This window comes from Micropterus salmoides, unplaced genomic scaffold, assembly GCF_014851395.1.
Source record: "Micropterus salmoides isolate LMB-PRFRI ecotype aquatic unplaced genomic scaffold, ASM1485139v1 Ms_hic_scaffold_16, whole genome shotgun sequence".
Classification (NCBI taxonomy): Eukaryota; Metazoa; Chordata; class Actinopteri; order Centrarchiformes; family Centrarchidae; genus Micropterus; species Micropterus salmoides.
The window spans coordinates 26,557,751-26,579,453 of NW_024040707.1; the positions used below are offsets into that span (position 1 = coordinate 26,557,751).

Below are 21,703 nucleotides of genomic sequence, written 5' to 3' on the forward strand. Positions count from 1 at the left end.
CTCCCAAGGAAAAGAAACAGTTCCTGAAATGTCCTACAGATGGCGCTAAAACACCACAATGAAGTTAAATGAAACACAACTGTTCAAGTGAGAACAGGTACAGTAACATACCAAACAAGGATCATACTACATATTAGTTTATTTTATCCAGCTCCTCCAATCAGCAAGTACAGGTGCAAGACTATTTATTCATATTCATTCTCCAGTTGAATCTTAAAACATTTTCATTAAATGTGATAAAAATGCACATCATATATAGCATCGATATGAAAATACTGACAATTTTAATAACAAATCTATACCATAGGATTTATCTGGCAAGCAAAAATCATTGCTTGATCACTTTAAAAAAAACAAACAAACATCAGACTCAAAGCAAAACATGTAGCCTGTTTTGAGGTTGTGCTAACATGACTGTTTTCTCTCTCACAACATAATATTGATAATTCACAGTATGCAAAAAAAGAAAAAAGAAAGTGTCATGTCTTGCTTTAGCCAGAACAGTAAAATCACCTACTAAAATCATCTACTGTTTGACAATAACATCTACCAGGAGATTTATGACCAAACAATAACAATCATGAATGAACCAAAAAAAAAAAAAATATCAGTAATAAAAAAATAGTCATAAAATGTGTACAAAGAAAGAAAATATGCAGACACATGATTAGAGAATAAATAACAGTGTCGCTGTGGTTACAATCCCAGTGTCCTGTGGTAAAGTTAGGATTAAAGGAAATAAATTAACATTGATTTCTAAAAGGTTTCCATTCAGAGTATCATTCATTACTGTTTTAATGTCGGGAATGAAAGAAGACAGAATCCCACCAGCATCCAGTGTACCATAGAAGGCCAAAAGCACAGTACCGTATACATATAGCTTGAAATACAATAGCGGATGTGTGTTGGTTTCCAGTCATAGTTATTCAGTCTGATAGGCTCATCAGGTATTCAAACATTAGCGTGATGGTGATCTGTATGAATGTACAGTGTTTCATTACGAGTGCACATAGGTTCAAGTTAAGCTGATACTGAGAGTTGCTGTGTGTTCTAGTGAGATAACAATCCATGCTAAAATCAATGTTATAACTTAACAGGAGAGCAAATGTTGAAAATCAATAAGAGAAATAATCGGCCATCTGCCCTCACTCTTCAGGAAGGCAGTTAGCAACAGCATGTGAGATTAATGGATCTATACTTCCAATAAATGTTAGGGATCCACTTCAAGAGCAGGCGGTACCAGAATTACTTTTCATGGTGAGGAGATCACGAGCCCACATTTCTGAGGGGAATAATCAGCAAATGATTTGGAGTTAAGTGCAAAAATCCCACAAATTCAACTCAAAAACTGTTTTGGCGGATTCAGATTGACTCCACTACTGAACAATCCTGCATGTGAAGTCAAGTATCTCTGCAGCCCAAAATCATTTTTAGTATTTAAAAAAAACACACACACACACACACACACACACACACACACACTTCCCTTAGTGCAGCTTTAAACTTAGGCCTAAACTGTCGATCAACTTTCTGCTGAGAGCCAGTTCATTACCTCATTAGGGACTTCTCAAGGAAAGCAACAGCTTCAGTGGAAATACCAAATACAGACCAGGGCCAAGACATACTGTACACATAAGACAGACCTGACTCACCTTCATCAAATACAAAAGTGAATCTGTTTGTGCCCAGTGTACCTGCATGTGTGTGTGTTTAAAGATGACTCAATCTGACCAGGGCTCCCTTTTGAGATACAGGCAGTTTCTCTGTTGTCACTGTACGTACCGCTCATTTAACCCACTTCTGTGGTGTTACAGGTCAGCTACTGATCTGCCATTTGTGCCCAAAGTCAATATTAAGTTGATATTCTGAATGTTACATAGTTGACGTGTTACATAGTGTGTCATTAATTGAATGCAATGAGAATAAAGATGCAAAAAGATAACATGGTGCAGAAATACTGGAGAGAACACTTTTCATATGTGAATGTTTCAGGACACATCCAAGTGAACTCAGGGCCTGGGGTTAGCGTTAGAGATGGATATACTGTACAGCATTGACATTAGATACTTTGACTTGTGGTCCAGAAAGAAGGAGGGTAAAACAAAAACTCAATCACATTCACATTTTGTTATTTGTACACATGCAGCAGGGGAAATAGCCCTTGTCGTGGAGAGGATAGGGAGTGCAATATGAAGGAAATATGAGAGGGAAATTAATTCTAAGAGCAATTTTCTGGAGTGACTTGCGCTTTGCAATGGGTCAGATGGAAACTGGTCGTACAGTCACTTGTGAAATAAGTACTGTAATAAAAAAATTAAAAAATAGGAGAGAGAGACAAGAAACAAAGTGAAAACATCAATAATATAAAACACTGGCCTAAAAGTAAAGGGATTTTCAAAAGGCAAGTTGCTCCAAGACTCATCAAAATCACCAGCCTTTCATTATCAGTCAGTCATTAACACAGCAGGTAAAGAGGAAGAAACAGCTAACAGTGGCTAAAAGCATCTGAGCCTACAAGAAGAACCCAGACTTGTTTCTCCTTGAATAAAAACTACAGTATTATTGCGGATCTCAGCACTTGGTCGATTGTTGCGGTACTTGCACTGTATGGAAAGTACCGCAACCGTTTACCAATCGCATGATGTGGTCACCTGGGGGAAGTGGTCATAGTGTGGTACAGTGGTAAGGGCGTGGGGTGACAAGGCAAAAAACAACCACAGATTGTCAATAAATGCTTGAGCTACAGTCCGGCTTCAGTGTGTTTGTTATGGGGGTGGAAGTGACTCATTCACAGGACTTTTACCTTCATCTATTCCTGGGACTGTTGAGGGGAAAAAAAACAAAAAAATACAACAAAAAAAAAAAGCGTCTCTTCTCTGCCCTCTAGTGGAAGCTCAGCGCAACAACAGTTTTTTGGATTAAAAACAAGTGCTACTAGTGGTTTGGTGGGAACCAAATTATTTTCTGCTGTTCTTTGTCTGACATTTATCTGCCTGCAGAACCGGAGGAGGGGGTGGTGTTACCACTATGGCATTCATGCACGGTCACTGGCATGTAGAGGAGGAAAATATGGGCTGTAGTGTTTGACGTGTAAATGTTAGTGTCATGAGATTTAATATGTACACGTTTCATTGTGCTTCTCCTCAGGTACAGTCACCGTATGATGGTACAGGATGTTGCTGTGTTTAATTAGCTGATCCATGACTCCCACAAGTGTGTGTAGAAGTATTCTCAGTGTTTGTCTCTGGTTTCCAGTGTTTAGTGTGTGAATATCGAGTCTACAGAGTTATTACAGTGCCGTCCTCCTCCAGACTCCGCCTCTCCATTGCTCGGTCTGGCGACGGCGTTGTCGAAGTGGCATTGGCGTTGCTTAGTGATCCGCTGCTGCCGCTAGCTGGCAGGGTCCCATTGGCGTTGATGGAGAGGGCGGAGGTGGAGGCAGTGCGGAGGTTAAGGTGTGGCTCGTAGCGAAGCAGCGAGGGCATGCTATAGTTGGAGGCGGCGTGTCTTATTGGCTCAGCCTCGCCCCCAGCCTCGATCACCAGATCCTCGTCGTCTTCGTCGCTTTCCAGCTCCCCAACAGGGAAGTTCTGGATGATGTGCGATGGCACGGAGGCCGCAGCACCAACCCCACCCTGTGTTGAGTAGCCGTAGTAGCTGGCACCGCTGTCCGACGAGCGCCCTGAGCTACCAGACGCCGCGCCTCCGCCACCTCCTCCTCCTCCTCCACTGCGAACAACATTGTTCCGCTGGTTGGCAGGCTTGACAGTGATGATGAGGTTGTGGCTGTTGGCGATCATCATGTCTGTCACCTGGTCTAGAGACTTTCCAGCCACCTCGATACCATTCACCTCCAGCACCTCATCATTGACTGCCAGCAGGCCGGTGCTCTCAGCTAGCCCGCCGGGCACCATGCGAGAGATGAATATTCCCGGGACTTTCTCCAGGCCCTGTGGAGTGACCCGTACGCTGGAGCCATCGCGGATGTAGAAGCCCAGCGGTTTTTCCTGGCCGTGCTTGTAAAGGCGAACACGTCGGTGCGTCTCAGGGAGGATGTCCACATCGATGATGGAGGAGACCGGGCGGAAGTCCCTCGGGAGGCTGATTATCACCGGCGATTTTTTTTTGTTGGTGTCAGGCCGCAGGAGAACTGCAGAAAGCACAGTGTTTTTCTTTCTGGTCAGAGAGTCCGTACAAAAAGTTGTGTAATCAGCTTCCTCTGCAAAACAAAAGACAGAGAAGTAGAGAGAGAGAAGTACAGAAGAGGAAGAGGGGAGACAAAAAGGGGAATGGGTGTCAGAAAGAAAGAGGAGAGAAACAAAGAGGACATATGTTAACAAAAGATGGTTAATTTCCCATTAACGTCATAGCAGGCTGGCTCATTACACATCAAGTTGTTATTCAGGCTGACATTCTGTTGCATCATGTAGTTTCAGGAGAAAGAATAATGCCTTGCAATGGTGCAGTTTGCAGCCTGAGGCATCCCTGCAGGGTGTCTGTACTCAACACAAACACACAAACGACGTTGATCCCCAGAACTCCCCTCAGGTCGTGCCGATGCAAAATGCAACACCAGCCAACCGGGCACTCAGCCCAACTCCCAGTCCTTCATCAGTACTCTTTGAAATGCTACGGCAGGTGCATAGGGGGAGCGGATATGCTGTATTACAGATTTAATGAGCATATGGTTGGTGTCACGGATTGTCCATTTGTCACCTCCAGGTTGATCTTACACTCCGGTACATGTTAAACAAATGATATACCCAAGCGGGTAGCCTCCAGTCTACAATATGAAGCCGATGCGGAAGTCCCTGAAACCTGCATTCTATTGAAAATCCAGCAGGGGGCGACTCTTCTTGTTGCAAAAAGAAGCCCGGCTCCTTTAGAAATAATGGGAAAATAACCCTATTTCTCAGCTGAATAATTACCCCAGTAAACACTTTCCTGAGGAGTTTATGGTCTCAGTCGCTAGTTTCAAGTCTTCAATACAAAATGATGTTCATTTAATAAATTACGGTCCCATTTATTTTTAAATAGACCACAAAGCAGAGTATGTTTCAGGGCGGGATTATCTATGATTGACAAGTTGTTACCATGGCGACCTGTCAATCAGGCTAGAGCCGACTTATACCCTCGGCACTGTGTAAATTCAACCAGCGCCGCTGAAAAAGCTTATTAGGAGTTGGCTGTTCACTTTCTCTGGTGAGTAGTTTTAAGACAGTTGTTCGCTAGACAAAGTTATCAGCCCTGTTAAAATGACAGTTAACGTGAGTTACAGTTGCACCTAGCTAAGCAAGCTAACTAGCTCCGCACACGGCCGTTAGCTCTGCCATATCATCACTTCCGGGTACTTTCTGCTTGCAAAAACTCGACATGGCAGCGCCCTATCGGCCAAACGCGAGGCTTCAAAACGGTAGTCCAGAAACCAACGGGTGGTGTCACGATGACTACGTCCATTTCTTATATACAGTCTATGGATATACCATATGCTAGTTATTGAGCTTATGAGGTAGACTATGGACAGACTAGCCATTCCCAGTCTTTATGCTAAGCGTCTACTGGCTGTAGTTTGATATTTGACTGATATGACAGCATTTTCAATCTTCGCATCAAACTCTCAGCAAGAAAGCAAATTAGTGTATTTTCCCAAATGTCAAACTATAGTTTTTTTTTGGCATCTCCGTTTCAGATGTGACAGTGCAGGTTTGAGCCAAGAATATTATGGTCACATTTTAGCGGCATAAGTCACCAGGATGCCACAAAACCATGCCCTTTTTTATGTACATTTGTGTGTACGCTGTCAAGCTACTATAGACTTTAACCCAACATGGCTGATATTAACACTCGACTGAGGGCTGGCCAGGGAAAGGAAGGAAAAACGGGTCCTTGGCTCTCTAATAGTTAACCAGCATAGAACAAGCATTTAAACATTAACATCTTTGTCTCTTTCATTCTCTTCTTTTGCAGGTGCCCAGCCCCTTTAATCTCAAGTTTTTGTCTATTTCTGGTGTTATTTTTTAACATCTTTCTTTTCAATGTGTCATTAACTTTTTCACCAGCACTTTGAAAAACTCTGTTTTTAGATTAAAGTGTTCTATAAATAAAGCTCTGGAAATCTTACACTGAATATTTCTTGTGTGTGTTTGTGTCTAATCTGGGAAAACATCCATTCAGGTGGCTGATAAAGATTCCAGCTCTCAGGTTCAGGTACGTACCCACCACTCCCCTCTCCATCCCTAAAACCAAAACAAAGGATCGACTGTCCTGAGAAAGAGCAGCAGTCTCGCGTTTCACTTCCCATGAGGCTTGAAGTCCAGTGTATACACACTAACTGTATCTTTGCCAGCCCTGACCTTATGAAGCTATTGTTGCTATATTTCTTTTCTCATGTGAAGCTGGTCCATAGTAGTCTGAGGTCAACATGCTAAAAAAAAAAAAAAAAAAAGACTAGTTGCACCATGTGAGCTGTGTTTTGTCTACATGCCTTGTCCTCCGCTTGCACGTAAACACGGTCATAAAGACAGACATTATGCAAAAAGGGTGTACAGGTGGATGTTTTCACTTGCACGCACACAACCACACACACACACACACACACACACATACACACTTCTGTCCACATTGCAGACACAAGGGCTGCTCTTGCAGTGCAGTCATGCATGGGAGGAGGCGACGCTCTATATCTCATTTCACTCTTTCTAGACTTCTTTTCATCTAAATCATCCCTCTATCTCCAGCATATGAAAGGACAGACCTGACAATAAAGTTATAGTTGAGGGAACAGAATAGGATGGTCCCTTTTAGGGCCACACACACAGCAAAGAAATGCTATTCGGGTTGCAAATGTTAAAAGCGTGCAGCTTACTGACCCCTGCATATGTAAGCCTACATATGCGAGCCCACACAAACAGGCGTTCATTTAAACACACACAGTGTACATGCATCTATAAGGTTTATCTCTGGTTAGTGGTGATGGCTGAGCATTAATGAACAGCAGCGCTGAGAATCCCAATATAATATGATGCTGCATCAGAGCACAGAAGCAAAGCGCTCCATCTAATTGGCTACAAAGGCCTATAGGCAAGCCATAATATAAACCACACGCACACACGTTCGTTCCTCATTTGTTAAAGTAAAAACAAGTTTCTTTTGTCCCCAGTTTTTTTTTTTTTTTATTTACACACAGGGCTTACATGCCTATACATGGCTGCCACGATAAGGTTCCTTCCTTTTTTGTCACCTGGATAGCAAGTGAAGGCATCTGCGGTAAACAGATGGCATCAAGGAAGCACAACCACTTCAATAGATTATTAGACCAATAATGTATAAAAAGGTAATTCTATTTTTGGAATAAGGAGTGAGAAAAACTGTTTCAGGGTGGTCCTGGGACTGATCTCAGAAAAGTTCATGTACATGCCCACATGTAGGGAACACCTAGAGCATTGTAGACTTGAAAGACCTTTGTGCACGATTTCACATGACAATGAACCTGCTTGGTTAGCAAGTGCAGCATTTATGGTATTGATTGTGAGCTGGTTCAATCCGTATGAGGCTTCCAAACAAAATCTGAGAAAATCTACCATCAAATGTTTCAAACTATCAAAAATGTGAATCATTGTATAATTAGTTATATCCTATTATTAAATGTATTTTAGCTACTTAGAGCCAATTATATCTAACATTGTGCTAATGACCAAGTGTTGGACCACTGATGGTGCTTAGATATTACCATAATGCAAGAGAGGTCAATCAATGAAACCAGCAGTGCAATAATCACAGCTGGCTAGCACAGAATGGGTGCGTCTGTGGTCAATTTAGCGAAATGGGCAACAAACCGCTACTAGGCTTTGGAACAATATGGGTTGATCATTATTGTAAACCTTTTAGGTCAAGTAGGCACTTTTTTTTTTTTTTTTTTTTTAAACCAGACATCCTGATGTGAGCAAGCCAACCAACAAGAGCCACAAGCTGCTTGGCTGATGGCTGAAGCTACCGGAGGTTGTGGTCCAATGATCGGAGCATAGAAAGAAAAATGGTCTCTCTTCATTTATACATTTTATAGCACATTTGGTGTCTGCTGTTGTGTGAGTTTGCTTATTTGGCGCTTAAAGGCTTATGTAACTTCACTTTTATTCCCACTGTGTCCTGTAAATACACAAAGCATGAGAGAGTTTACAGGTATGCAGCTGGTCTGGCTAATGATTAATTAAAAAGAAAAAAATGAGGGGAGGAGATGGGAAAGTTTTATAATGCCAAGATATGGGAGGATGTTTAACACAAGGTATTTATGGACCACTTTGCAACAAAGTAGGTATGAGGAACTACTGCCAGCATACTCTTCCACCACATGTTTTCTACTAGTTCCACTTTTTCTTAGCAAAAAAGGTGCCATTATTCCTTAAGTTCTCCAAACGAGCTTATTACTCACATGTAAATTTAGTAGTAGGAATGTAAACTTCAACAAATCTAATAATTAGCAGGACAGGGCCTCTAACGTCACCCTACATTCTGATCCATTCGCATCTTGACTTTGACACATTGTGGAAATACTTCACAGTGGATGTGGTATTTTGAAGGGATTTTATTTTAACGTAGACTGTAATGTACTATAACAATGTAGTATGAAACGGTACTTGGCTTTGGAACTAGCTATGGGTTAGGTTAAGCTAGTTAGCCAGACATGCCATTGTCTGCAGCTGGAGACAAACACTGTAAATAAATTTGGAGGGTTATGTCAGAAATGGATTAAACAGACTTACAGCCCTGGAATGCACACGCCTTCTACATGTGGAGACATCAAAGCTTTTCAGACCTCCCTGTGACTGGACATTTGCACAAGGGATAGTAGGGGTTTAGCAAACAATTTACTTGACATTGATAGTACACAGCATGTGAAAACAGCTGTTTGACGTCTTCTGTGGCTTCGGAGGAGCTCTGTCAAGTTGAAGAAAATAAATTCTTACAGAAAGTCTGATAGATGCTAGGGAAAGGCTCCGGGTGTCTAATGAAAAGATGCTATCGGTTGCAATATCTGGATACCTCAGCTGCTTTGATTTTGAACCTGTCTCTTGTGAGTGCCTTAGCTTTAAAGTACAATACTAAATCACCAGAGTTCCCTTTAACTACTGCAGATAAACTGTGTCACCAACCCATGTTAAAAATGTCTGAAAGTAGCTCTGTTGGCTATCTTTGCCAAAGTCTCTCATCTCCTCAGATGATAACCATGATACAAGATCCACCTGCAGTGTATCAGTATCATACTTAAGTCATAATTGACCCTGAATAAAAACATAATCCCCAGCCCTGCACTTACCATGGCTCTGCACAGGTTAGGTATTCCAACTATGCAGTAGCGGCTTTGATTTCCCACACTTTGAATGGAGTCAGTGAGGAGCGCAGGAAGCGAAGCAATGGAGGAGAAAATGACAGCCCAACACGCATCGTCACAAGTGAGGACACATGCAGTGATGCTTAGACATTCCTCTATGTAGTATGTAGCATGTAGCTAACACACACACACACACACACATTTAATGCATTTCTCTCCTGACAGTGAAGGGACTGAGACAACACTACCTAAGGAAAGGAAACCACTTGTGCAAACTGGCATGCAGTTCAACACATCATCTTCCCCTGTGCTCTATTCTTCACATGGTCCAACCATGGGCTCTAAAAGAGCCAATGTTAATGGCTCCTAATAAGTGGGATGTGTAGGCCTGCAGAGCACGCCACAGCTCTTGACACCGCTATCTCCGCCAGTGACACTAACTGCTTATCACAACCAATATACGTCACAGAAAATATATTTTTGCATCATCTAAAATTTTGAATCATAAAAAAAAAAAAAAAAAAAAAAAAAAAAACACAACAACAACAACATACAAAAATGTACTTTTTTTTTAAGCTGACATTAATATACTTCCTTATCTAGTACCACTCATGCCTGCACCCGCTCTCTCATTACACTCACTTCCTTGTTAACAGCTACTCCCCCAGTTACACACAATTATGATGATGCAGGATGACCAGGCCCCGGCTTTCCTTGCAACGTGATGATCCCTGACAACAATCCGTTACTTGATATTGTCAGGTGAAAAGATCAGGAAGGAGCAACTACATGACTTGTCTTAAGTGCCACCACTATCACTACTGCTACTAATATGATTACTAATACTACCAACTAGCCTATATTTACATTTCAGGTATGTTAGCAGCTGCTCTTTGAGTGATAAAATGAATATAGTAGAACATTCTTTCATTGTATGGCACAATAACTCACCACTACAGTAGCAACTACCAGACATGTTTAATTACAACTACAGTCACTGCGGTGGGGGAAGGAGCATTTTGAATAAGGTCACAGCAGATAGATATATTTATCTCTGAAATAAATGTTCTAATATATTGTACAGAGACATGCATAAGTATTGCTCTAGTTAAAAGAAAAGGATGAGTCTTTGTTTGTAATTACTGCAGTCCATGAAACCGGTCTTTGGTATGCAGGCATTACACATGCCTCAAGGATATGAGTAAGGAAAACACAAAGAAAAAGACAAGCAGTTGAAGGTTGCGGTGTTCTGGAAACAGTCAGGTTTGCTGACGACAAGCCTGGACGTTCACCACACAGCCGGTGCCACGGTGTTCCTGACACAGAACGCTACAAGAGGGGGAGGAGGGGGGAGTGTAGCTGTGTGTCAGTGTGAACTTGTGGCGATGAGAAAAACCAGGGGTGGTGTAAAACACAAGACGGGAGACAGGCAGGAGACAGAAATACAGCAAATACACACAGCGGAGAGTAAGAGAGAGAGAAGAAAGGAAAAGAGAGGAGGAGGTGATAAAAAACTTTCAAAGGAGTAAATTCCCAGAGGGTTACTATTCTTGGTGTGGAGAGCATACCTTCCTGGCACAGCCCAGATAAAAGTGCCTTAATGCTGCTGATAAGACGGGGAGAGAAAAAATGGAAGGAGGGAGGTCAAAGGGAGAGTGCTGAGAGGAAAGGACGGAATCAGGACACAGAGACTACAGAGTGCATCAATACGAGTGGAGATGCTGCAGAGGCCTACAGAGGTGTGAGGCAGGCTGGAGCAAAGACAGAGCGCTGATGTGTAATTGAACTGACAACTTGAGGAATTACTTATTAAATCTATAATTCAAAAGGCTCCAGTCATGAACATTAGCGTACTTCTAAGCTTCCTCATATAATCTCACTCATGAATTCTCTAGTACACTCATCACTCCTGCTTTATTACTCTTTCTTGACAGGAGCCATTTATCAAAAAAAAAAAAAAAAAAATCAAAAAAACAAAAACAAAAAAAAACACCACAATTGAAATCTACACTGCAGGGGAAACAAGCTTTAATGTAGCATTATGCAAAGAACAATTAACACAGCTTACGACTGGGCTTAATGCAGAATGAATACAGTTTATTTGCCAGTACAGCACTGTTCTGTGTGTGTGTGTTTGCGTCTCGTCACTGCATTATGAAGCAATTCCATCAATTTCTTTTGTGCTGACATAGACACCTCTCTCCTTCCTGCAATACCTCCTCGCCCTCCCTCTTTCTCCCCTGTGCCCTTGACTCAATCTGTCCCTCAGACTCTGCTTCTGCAGGTAAATCAAGCCCAGGAGTCAGTGGTCCTTTGAGGCCAGAGTTGGGACAATAGACGTAGCACCTTGTCTGGAAACAAGGGTTGGAATAGGACAGTGACTGGATGGCAGGGACTGGGACTGGTAAGACATGTATGGATCTGATGAGGGCTGAGACGGACTCAGAATGGGGCATGTAGACTGGAGCTTGGACTCAGGGTAACTAGGAGTAGGGATGTACCTGGGGCTGAGGCTGGATTTGAGACTGAGACAGGGCGGAGTAGTGGACAGGGACAGGTCAGTTGGGGATGTAGGCTTCAGTACTGGGTTACCGGAAGGAGACTGAGTCTGGGGTGAGGTGGCTAGACCTGGATCTGATAAACCAAGCTTTCTACGCAGCCCTGCTATACTTCGCCTCCAGGAGGAGAAGGAAGAGGAAGTACTAGACGATGGGGAGGATGGAGGAGGAGAAGAAGGGAGGGAGGAGCAGCCACTTGCGCTGGGGGAACTCAAGTCTAGCCTCACAAGCCTGTCGCTCATGCGTCTGAATAAGGACTTTATTGGGGAAGGACGAGCAGGTGGACTCTGTGCTTCTGGCTCTGTCCTGCCTTCAGCATCTGGCTCTGGAAGACAACACAGCCAACCTGCAGTTAGATCTGGCCACTGAGACAAATTTCTCTTTTAGCCGACTACACCATAGCTACAGAAGATATCCCTTCCTAAAACCATTTCAATGGAGTGATGCAGGACAAATTCCACGGTCCTCGTTCGGTGAAATAAGGCAATCTAAAATGTAGCTTAAGATAATGAAGCTGCAGCAGGCTGGATCAAGCAAATGTTTTACAAAGTTAGTGTTTTTAGTGTGGAATTCCCTGCAAGTGCTTCTACCAACAGCGTTTCCTGCTGAGGAATAGAGACACAAAGCAAAATGTACCAAAAAGGCTGCAGCTTGGTCAGATATTAGCTTCAGATCAACTTAAGAAGTCATTTTTGCAGACTGTAGATTCTTACAGTCGATTTGTGTTAGGAAGGGATCTTGTTGCAGCCAGTATGTACAGGAAACAATTACAGCTATCAATAACTGTTAGACTTGAAAATATGTGAACCTATCTATTGCCATTATCAGTTTTATATAGCTTTGCAAACCTGTACAGAATGTGACTATATAAAAAAGGATAAAGTACAGTGAGAGTAGTTAAGCAGCAGTGTTTGGGAGCTGCATGTCAGAGCCTGCTGACTATGGTACGCGGCGAGCCAGGGTAAATATGCTGGAATGGTGTGCTGAAAGAAATTCACAGATAAGCATATCAGTTATGCTTCACATCAATATCGCTATAGCACCAAGCCCAGGGGAAAGAAGAATGCTTTCTAATTAAAAATCTGAAAGAAGTGGACGGTTGCATACTTTGAGTATCTGAAACGATACTCACTAAAAGGAATAAGATGCGTTTTGTCTATAAATTATGGCAACCTTTTCTCAACTACATGGTGAATCACACACGGTTGAATGATCGTCTGCATGGTCTCTCTATTTTCGCCACGCTAGTGTAAAAGTCCATTCTGTTGTGTTTAAAGCTAATCTATCTCTCAAAAGGTCTCCCCCTTTTCTCTCTTTTTTTCCTATTAAGTGTTAATTGTTATGTCTTAATCATTTATTTGCTTTTCGTTCATTTTGTAATGCCAACGTGTGGTTTGTGCCATTTTAGAAAATTAAATATCTGCTACGCAGCTAATCGACTCCGCACTTCTTTCTTTGTACAGCACTTTCAAAACCAGTGACTTGAACTAAAGTGGATAAAAACAAGGCTTTGTTTCACCTCATGACACAGTATGAGGCGCTTTCCAACAACAGCAATAGATCAGCTAGCGTTTATGACATGCTTTGAGTCCCAAGCTGACAAAGTTCAACAGTCTCTGTCCTGTTCTTTAGCTGCATTTGTCCAAAGTACAGATCAGTCACTTTCTTTCCCCCTCATCTGCCATCTTTCCTGGTTTTCAGTGGTCAGCAGTCCAGTTTCTTTCTTCCATTCACTTTGCCAGTTTGCCCACTACCTACCCCTTCTCTTTCTCCCTCCTCCGTCCCCCCCGTTTCCTTCCCTCCCTCTATCCATTCATCTTTCCTGACCAACTCTGAGCTGAGAAACTGACAGACTCTATACTCTATACGAGGGCCTGGACTCCCACCGTCTCCCCCCTACTCCACTACCCCTGCGCCCATCTCCATCCATCAAGTCTCATCCAACCAGGTTTAAAAAAAGAGTAGAGAGTAAGGTTTTAGCTTGCCAGGCTGTGCACTCTCACTCGTTTTAAACGTTCTCCGGCTTTCTTTCGCTCCGTCTCCCTCGCTTTCTTGACCATCTCCTTCTCTGTCCGTCTATACCCCTTGTTGATGGAACCAGGCTCTGTAGCCGAGGGTCCAGTCTGGCCTGCTGTCCGGCCTAATCTAGCCAGCAGACGTGATCAGAGCCTGGCCACATTCCACCCTCCCTCCCATCATTCTCCATCTCTCTCCCTTCTCCTTTCTTTCTCCCTCCCTCTCCAAACCTCCCCAGCGTGGGCCTCACTCTGCATTCCTCCCTCACTAATACTATTCCCACTATCCTCCTCCCTCTCTCTCTCCCCCTCTTGTTGCATTCCTATCACACTTACACGACTCCCTCTCCTTTCCCCACATCACTAATGAGATGCCTTGCCCAAACAATGCCTTATACATTACTCCCTTTTTAATGCTGTTTACTCACTCTCCCTTTCATCCTTGCATCTCTCTTATTAGGCCTTAGATATGTTCCTCCTCCACGCATTCCTCCTCCGGTGCTATGAATCCATCTTTCCCTCGCTCATTACAGACAGCATCCTAGGGAATAATTCATGCTCTGTGGAAAACTTTATTTTGGCTGATTCTATTATTTTCACAGATCGTGCTCCTACACTTCTCTCCTGCGCTCCTTGGGGAAGTTGACATCCATTACACCTGCCAGCACTTTATCTCTTTCACTTTAAACCTTTCATCTCGAGCTCACAGTATAAATCTCTCCCTCCTTACATGATGTGGCGTCCTCACTTGTCTGACCTTTTATGTTTCATCTAAATCTTTTTTCCGCCACTCTGACGTTTTTGTTAGATCCGTCTCTCTGTGGCTGTCACCTTCTCACCCCCATGTCTGTCACTGTGCACCTTCAGCATCTCTCCCTTTCACTACTTAACTCACCACATTTCTTATCACAATCCAGCTCTAATACTTGCAGGGTGGGTAGACTTTGTCGGTGTTGTACTTTCACACCATGTATGTACTTTTCTCTGGCTTGATGACTCACACGCTGGTTACTAATTTCTCAGCCAGTCCCTGCTTAGATACGCAAATACAAGCATTCCTGTCCCTCACCATACCTTTTCCCCTTCTACCTTACAGGTGAAAGAGTTATGAGGACTGAAACTGTGTGAGCAACGTCAAACAAACCAACGCCCTGAGAGAGATTGCTTGAAACGCTGCTACCACTACATGGACGACAACCTGGAAACTCTTTGTATGTTATGCGTGTAAAAATGCAAACAACGTTCTGGATGACACAGGCAAACATGGCATTACTCACACCCAGGAAAATTTCTTCTGACAACCATGTTTAAAGCCAACCAGTGAACCTGGGTGTGACTCGCAGTTTCCCTGATGTCAGTTTTGCTTGGATCCTAAACTATACCACACCAAGTCCACAAGCCTACATGACCAACTAATATTTAATATTTTCAAGAGCAACAGTGCTATTCTACTGAATGTTTTACAATCAATCAATGCTCAAATATACAAAAATACAGTGATTTATAAGGCACTTTGATCACACACACTGCAATAACAAGGTTGGTTAAGAAATTTGAAATACAACAATAAATCCGCCAGGCCACTATATGGGCAAGATCAGCTTACTGCAGATACAGAACCATGCAAAAGTTTTTAGGTGTGGAAAAAATGCTGTATAGTACGATTTCAAAAATAGACATGTTAATAGATTATATCAATTAACAAAATGCAAAAGTTAGTGAACAGAAGAAAATCAAAATCAATATTTGGTGTGACCGCCCTTTGACTCCAGCATCAATTCTTCATAGTTTTTGAAGGAACTCGGCAGGTAGGTTGGCTCAAACATCTACATATAATCTATTAACACGTCATCTATTTTTGAAAGCATTCTAACTTTACAGCATTTTTCCACACCTGCTTAACAAGTTTGTAATGCATCTGTATCAGAGCATGTGTCATCTGATAAGTATAAGGAAATTGCACAACAGAAATGCCAAACTAGGTTTGAGGTCATTTAGAAACTGTGTCACCATTATATAGTTTGTCCACCAGAAAGCACTGACAAGGTAAAGGTCTCAACTGTAAAAAAGTATGCAACACCTTATTAAAGGTAACTAAGTTTGGTTATTATTTATAAGATACTGTGAAGTATCGTACTATCATCCCATTGATTCCCTCCAAGCCAAGTGAGAAGACAAGGAGTTAACAACCAGCAGACTGACTGGGGGCTAGCAAAAGGCCAGGTGTGACACAGCCATGTCTCCAACCAGCTGCAATAGAGCAGTCACTCATTTGACAACAAAGACATAAAACACACACAAATAAAATCAACATTCCTCAATGCACTGCTTCGTCTTTGAGAGCAGACTAATGACCACAACGTTCTTCATTTACACCAAGCTTTGCAAAACAGCCCGGACCAGGAAATAGCTCTGAACAACGCTCATCTATAAGCGAATTATAATGTGCTGTCTGGGCTGGCTATCATTTAGATTTTATTGATTCTGATTCAGGTGGTTTGCGTAGACACATACACTTCTCTAAGTAGCTGCAACTACATGAGAATATCAGACACATCCAAATGACACATTACAGGTTCAGTGTGTAAGTTGTTTTTCCAACTTCAGTATGTGTGAAATCAAAATGGACACTACTACGAAGCAGGGGTGGAAAATTAATTATTTTGGCTCACCTGCCAAGGTGGCTGGTAGATGAAAAAAAAAATCCACCGGCCAAAATAATAAATTGCCTGAAAGCGGCTACACTCTCACTACACTTATTCATTTAGCTGACGCTAACTTACAATTGCTATATATGTCAGAGGTTGCACACCTCTGGAGCCCTGCTCAGGGACACATTGGTGTCTCACAGCAGATTCAAACCCGGGTCTCTCACACCAAAGGCATGTGTCTTATCCACTGAACCATCACCACCCAAAATATACTTTATTTTTTTTTTTATATATATAAAATTTCTGACAATAGATCCTCCTGAACATTACACACTGAACCTGTTTTTAAAGTACTAGCAGCACTGCACCCAGCATGCTTTGCAGCTGCTATCAGCCTTGAAGAGACTCCAGCACTGCTAATCCACCTATGAACTGGCCTCTTCAATGCTGCCATGACAACCAGTAAACAGAGGACACCTCGCTGCCAGCTCAGTAGTCATGACCGCATTGTTCCTGGATTGGGGCGGGGTGTAAGGGATACCCAAATCCTGCTGAGTTGTATTGGACGGGCACAGACAGAGTCCAGCAGTCTACACACAGGCACTAACACTTACCCCATTTTACTGTGGTGAACAATACGACATTAATGGCTGGTCAGTGATGACCCGTGTTGATGCATAAACAACAACAATGTGTGCATTATTCAAGAATCAGACCACAATACAACAGTCACTCACAGCCTAACGTCCATCCCTCTATCCAGCCATCGAACCATCTGCACACCACTGAATGAACAAAAGCCACAGAGCACCTAACCCAGGATGTATGTACCCTGGATTTAGTCTTCCAGAGAAATGAAATGCAGTGCCAAAAATAACCTCCCATGACACGCATCGACTGAAGCTAGATATGTTTTTTTTTTATTAAATTACACACACACAGTCTGTCAGAAACCTGTTTATAATCACTGAGACTGGCAACTGAGTGTAGCTTTTATTAGCTCCATTTCCCAGATATCGGTAATAAGATTTCACTGCCCTACTCCATGAAGGCCAAGTTCTAACAAACTTTGCCTTGTCTGAAGTCCTGCTCTTACGCAATAATGACCAATCACATCTGACCACTGACTAACACATTTACATAATCACTCAGTTACAGTCTCAAAGGACATAGTAGTAATCGAATGGCATTATAAGCCAGCTTGTGACTGTAAGACTGAAACTCTGTACCGATATGCTGAGGTGCATAAACCAAAACTGGTTTAGTGGAAAGTTGCCGTGGAAAGAACCGTTTCAGGGTTGCACAGGTGTGACTAAGTATGACCCTCCCACCATGACCGTCCTCCTTTGCTGCTGATAACATGAAAGACTTTGTGTGAGTCACCTGAGATTACATACCAACAAGGTCGTGAAGAACTTAATCAATTTCTCCAAAACAAAATCCTTCGTCATCCGCTGTCAATTTGACATCTTGTTGCCAAGAAAACCGAATAATGTGAGATACTTTGCACATAAACATACCGCTTAGTGTTCAGTATTTAAAAGGTTCTGAGTTGGCCCTTCGCCTGACATACCTCACTCACAAAGAGAAGCTATCAACTCACTGTAGAGCCATTATTAGAAATAATAATTGTCTGCAGATATATCTATAATCTTCCAATTTGCTTCATCTGCTGGTCCCTTTTAAGCTGAGACCAACTGGTGCTTAGCAGTAAAGTAAAGGGGGGTAAACAAATCAGGAGGGAAACCAGGGTCTGAGGGCAATGGGGTGTGCACGGGGTTGTGGCTGCATTAGTGTGTGTATGTCTTCTGTCATTGTTCTATGTTTTCTACAAGGCACTGCATGTCCGAGTGCATGACTGATGTGTGATGCTTGCCTGCGTGACTGTGTTTTCATGCATTTGTGCGTGAGAGCAGCAGTGAACCCAGCGTGGGGCTAGTGTCTGGAGCGTGTAATTGAAACACAGTCCCATGCAGCGCTACACAGTGACCCCACTAATCTCCTCCTGACAAAGTGGCTTAGCTTCTATAGGGTCATATGGCACAGCGAGACAGCTTAAACACAACAGAGTGTGCGGTCCAACCTGCCCCCGGCCAGCAGACCCTGGGGTCTCCCCTGCATTCAACAGGTCACACTAAGTAACATTAGCGAGGATGATGCACTTCAAACACTAATCCAATCATCGCTTTATACATGTAGTGTGACAGAAACAGGTTCATGCTAGTCCCTAAACATGTGCAAACAATGTCTAGCAAACTACAGTCATGTGCAGCCATTACAGCAGCCACAACTTCGACAGATATGTAATCATATCCGTCGTTGTGCTGCTGTAATCCAGATTTCCCCTCTGGGGGGGGGGATCAATAAAGGATTACGGTATCTTAACTACTCCCCACAGCAACTGAATTGCCTGTAATTTCATTTACTGTATTTGCAGGACAATATGTATAGGCTAGTAGTTATTGATAACGCTAATATCAAAACAATGCTTAATATGTATGTATTCCATATTTTCCTGTCCAGCAGCCTATCCCATTTTTCAAGTTGTACTATTCAAAGCCAACACAAGACCTTTGTTTGCATTTCCATAGCAAAGCAGATCTGGCCTAACAAACAGGTGGAAACTAGCACTCGCTGTTCAAACACTTCCTCTGTGCTTACCTTTCCTCTGCAGGAACAGCCTGAGTAGAGGGCTGGCAGTGGAGATGGCTTTATGGTAGTTGTCATCGTTGTTGATTGGTAGGAGGTCGCCGTGCACGTCGGCGTAGCCCACCAACAACTCCACATTGGGGATACGATGAACGTGCTGCAGGAGGCCGTAGAACTCATCAAAGCGGCCCGGCTTCGACCGATCCAGCGAGAACCGACGAAACTCTGCACCAAACTGGGATGGAGCAGACAGGCATACACATGTGAGTACGCGATTAAGAGCTCAAAGAAACCGTGAGATAGATGAGATGTCGTACAAAGCCTATGCAGTCAATATTAATGAACTCTCTTCAGAAGGGTCTGAGATCTGGTGCTGGGTCTAATAAGCACACACTCTTCTGGTAGCCTAGCTAATTTCAAAACCACCGTCGGCTGTATGTCAGTGGCTGTCATCCATGTAGCAAGCTAACACACCACATGTGATGAATTATTAATTTGAAGGACTTTGTGATGTGTGTGTGTATCTCCAGGTTTCTGTATTTGTGGATGCAGTAAGTTCAAGACTGAAGAGCATTGTGCAAATGAAGCTACCAGACAGCATGTATGGTATGCAGTTATAAGAAAGACTTTGTGTTGTAGGCATACACATGTTCCCACAAAACACATTGTTCGCTTATGAGTAAGGCAGTAATCAGTGAGGTCTGACCAATGGCTGCAGATCCCTTTTTCTTTAGATGAAACTAAGAGAGCACAGTGTCTCATTGGTGGTGTTAATGAGAAGTACCAAGTGTTGTGGTTACTGTTGCCAAGCGCTGACAAAAAATGATCTACAATTCACTGCCAACCTGGACACCCATCATCTAATGCATTTGCACAAAGCAGAAGTATATCAATTATAGACTGGGAAACAAAACAGGCCTGTTTCTAGACAAAACATATCAAATGACCACGACTGCTGGGTTTGGGAAGGAGCTGAACCAAGCACGTTATAACTTTGTGTGATGGGAACTACAGAGGCAACAAAAAAAATAGGTCACAGCTTGTGTCAACATATCTAGTCTTTAAAAAATAGTTTTGAGCAACAAAAAGCGCCATTCCTCAGCACGTGTGTGTGATCATGCCCCAGTCAGGAGGCAGGCCCTGGGACACCTGTACGCACAGGGAAAACAGCAGGACAAGCAGCTCTTAATGAGTCATCCCGATATAATTTGATTCAGGTATCTTATTGTTTATGTAAACTGCCCACGGGGTGAAGCTAAAATAAAAACTTGACTCAAACTTTGAGTCAATATTTGGTAAATGAGCAGGTGGGCGGAGGAGGCTGCGACAGGTGACACTGGCTCACTGCGGCGTCAGCTGACAATAACCTCCACCTTCAAAAACTTAACTAGCTAGCTAGCAAACTTATCACATCAACTTAGAATCAAACTACGCCACGGTTAAAATCAAAGTTTCAAGTATGGCGAGCTACACGCGAGTTAGTCAGACTAAGAAGCCCTGTGTTGGCGTGTGTTAAGCTGTAGCTTGTAATTTGTGCGACACCATAACTTGAACTATCAAGGCAGTTAGCAGGCTAAATTAGCCAGAGTGCTCGTCATAGGGACAGTTAAGACTCCACATACAGCAAGTAAACTGACAAAGAAGTATCCATGGAACGTTAGGCTACCTTGCTCTTCACCTCCACGGCACCAAGAGATCGGTTGCTCGGCACTCGGTGGTTTTTGTTCATGTTTCGCTAGCAGCGGGACCGCCGCCAAAACACTCGCCCTGCTCCTGCTGCTGCTGCTGCTGTCTCCAGAAACCGTGTGTGCGTGTGTATGTGTCCACCAGTTATTTCTCCAGGACCGCAGACTGTCCCGCGACCTCTCGACGTCCGACGGTTTGCGGTGTTTCTCCGAGAATGCGACAACGGCTGCCAACCAGCCAACCTCACCCTGTAAACTTATCTCCTCTCATAGTTGTCGCTGCCGCTGTACTTCACCGCTGTTGGTACCGTGTCTGTCCGGTATCTACCGTCTACCTCTCTTCCTCCCTCCCTCTGTGCCTGAAGAGCTGGAGACACGATGCTTTCAAAATAAAAGACTCTCACTCTTCACTTCAAAATAAGAGCCTGTCAGAGAGACCAGAGGGACTCACAACCTTGCTCCAAATAGCTGGATCAAAGCTAGACATTTAAGACTTTTAGATGTAGGGTCATACTTTAATTTAAACCTCATCTGAGTGGACTATTACCATGATTTGGCACTGCCATCATATATCACACATGTTTAAAAGTGTTAATGAAAAGATTATGATGTGATAAACATTTATACAAATTTCAATGGGGACCCTAGACCCCTTTTGAAATGATTCCCTGAACAGTTGATATGCTTACCTCCATACATCAGTAAGAAAAAAATATTTATATATACACCAGAATCAACCTCATTAGTAAGCTATGTATTAGGGATATCAATAACACTGTGTGACAAGTTAATTTTATTGCTCCCGGGTAGTGTTATT

General features: G+C 43.0%; 1 protein-coding gene across 1 annotated transcript; it reads right to left on the minus strand.

Moving 5' to 3' along the window:
• Positions 1-121: 121 nt before the first annotated feature.
• pard6b (par-6 partitioning defective 6 homolog beta (C. elegans)) lies at positions 122-21,227 on the minus strand. Its single transcript, XM_038723141.1, has 3 exons — positions 20,868-21,227; positions 19,214-19,436; positions 122-4,219 (listed from the first exon to the last, which is right to left on the minus strand). The coding sequence occupies exons 1-3, from the start codon at positions 20,928-20,930 to the stop codon at positions 3,279-3,281; spliced, it is 1,227 nt and encodes a 408-aa protein (XP_038579069.1). The 5' UTR covers positions 20,931-21,227; the 3' UTR covers positions 122-3,278.
• Positions 21,228-21,703: the final 476 nt, after the last annotated feature.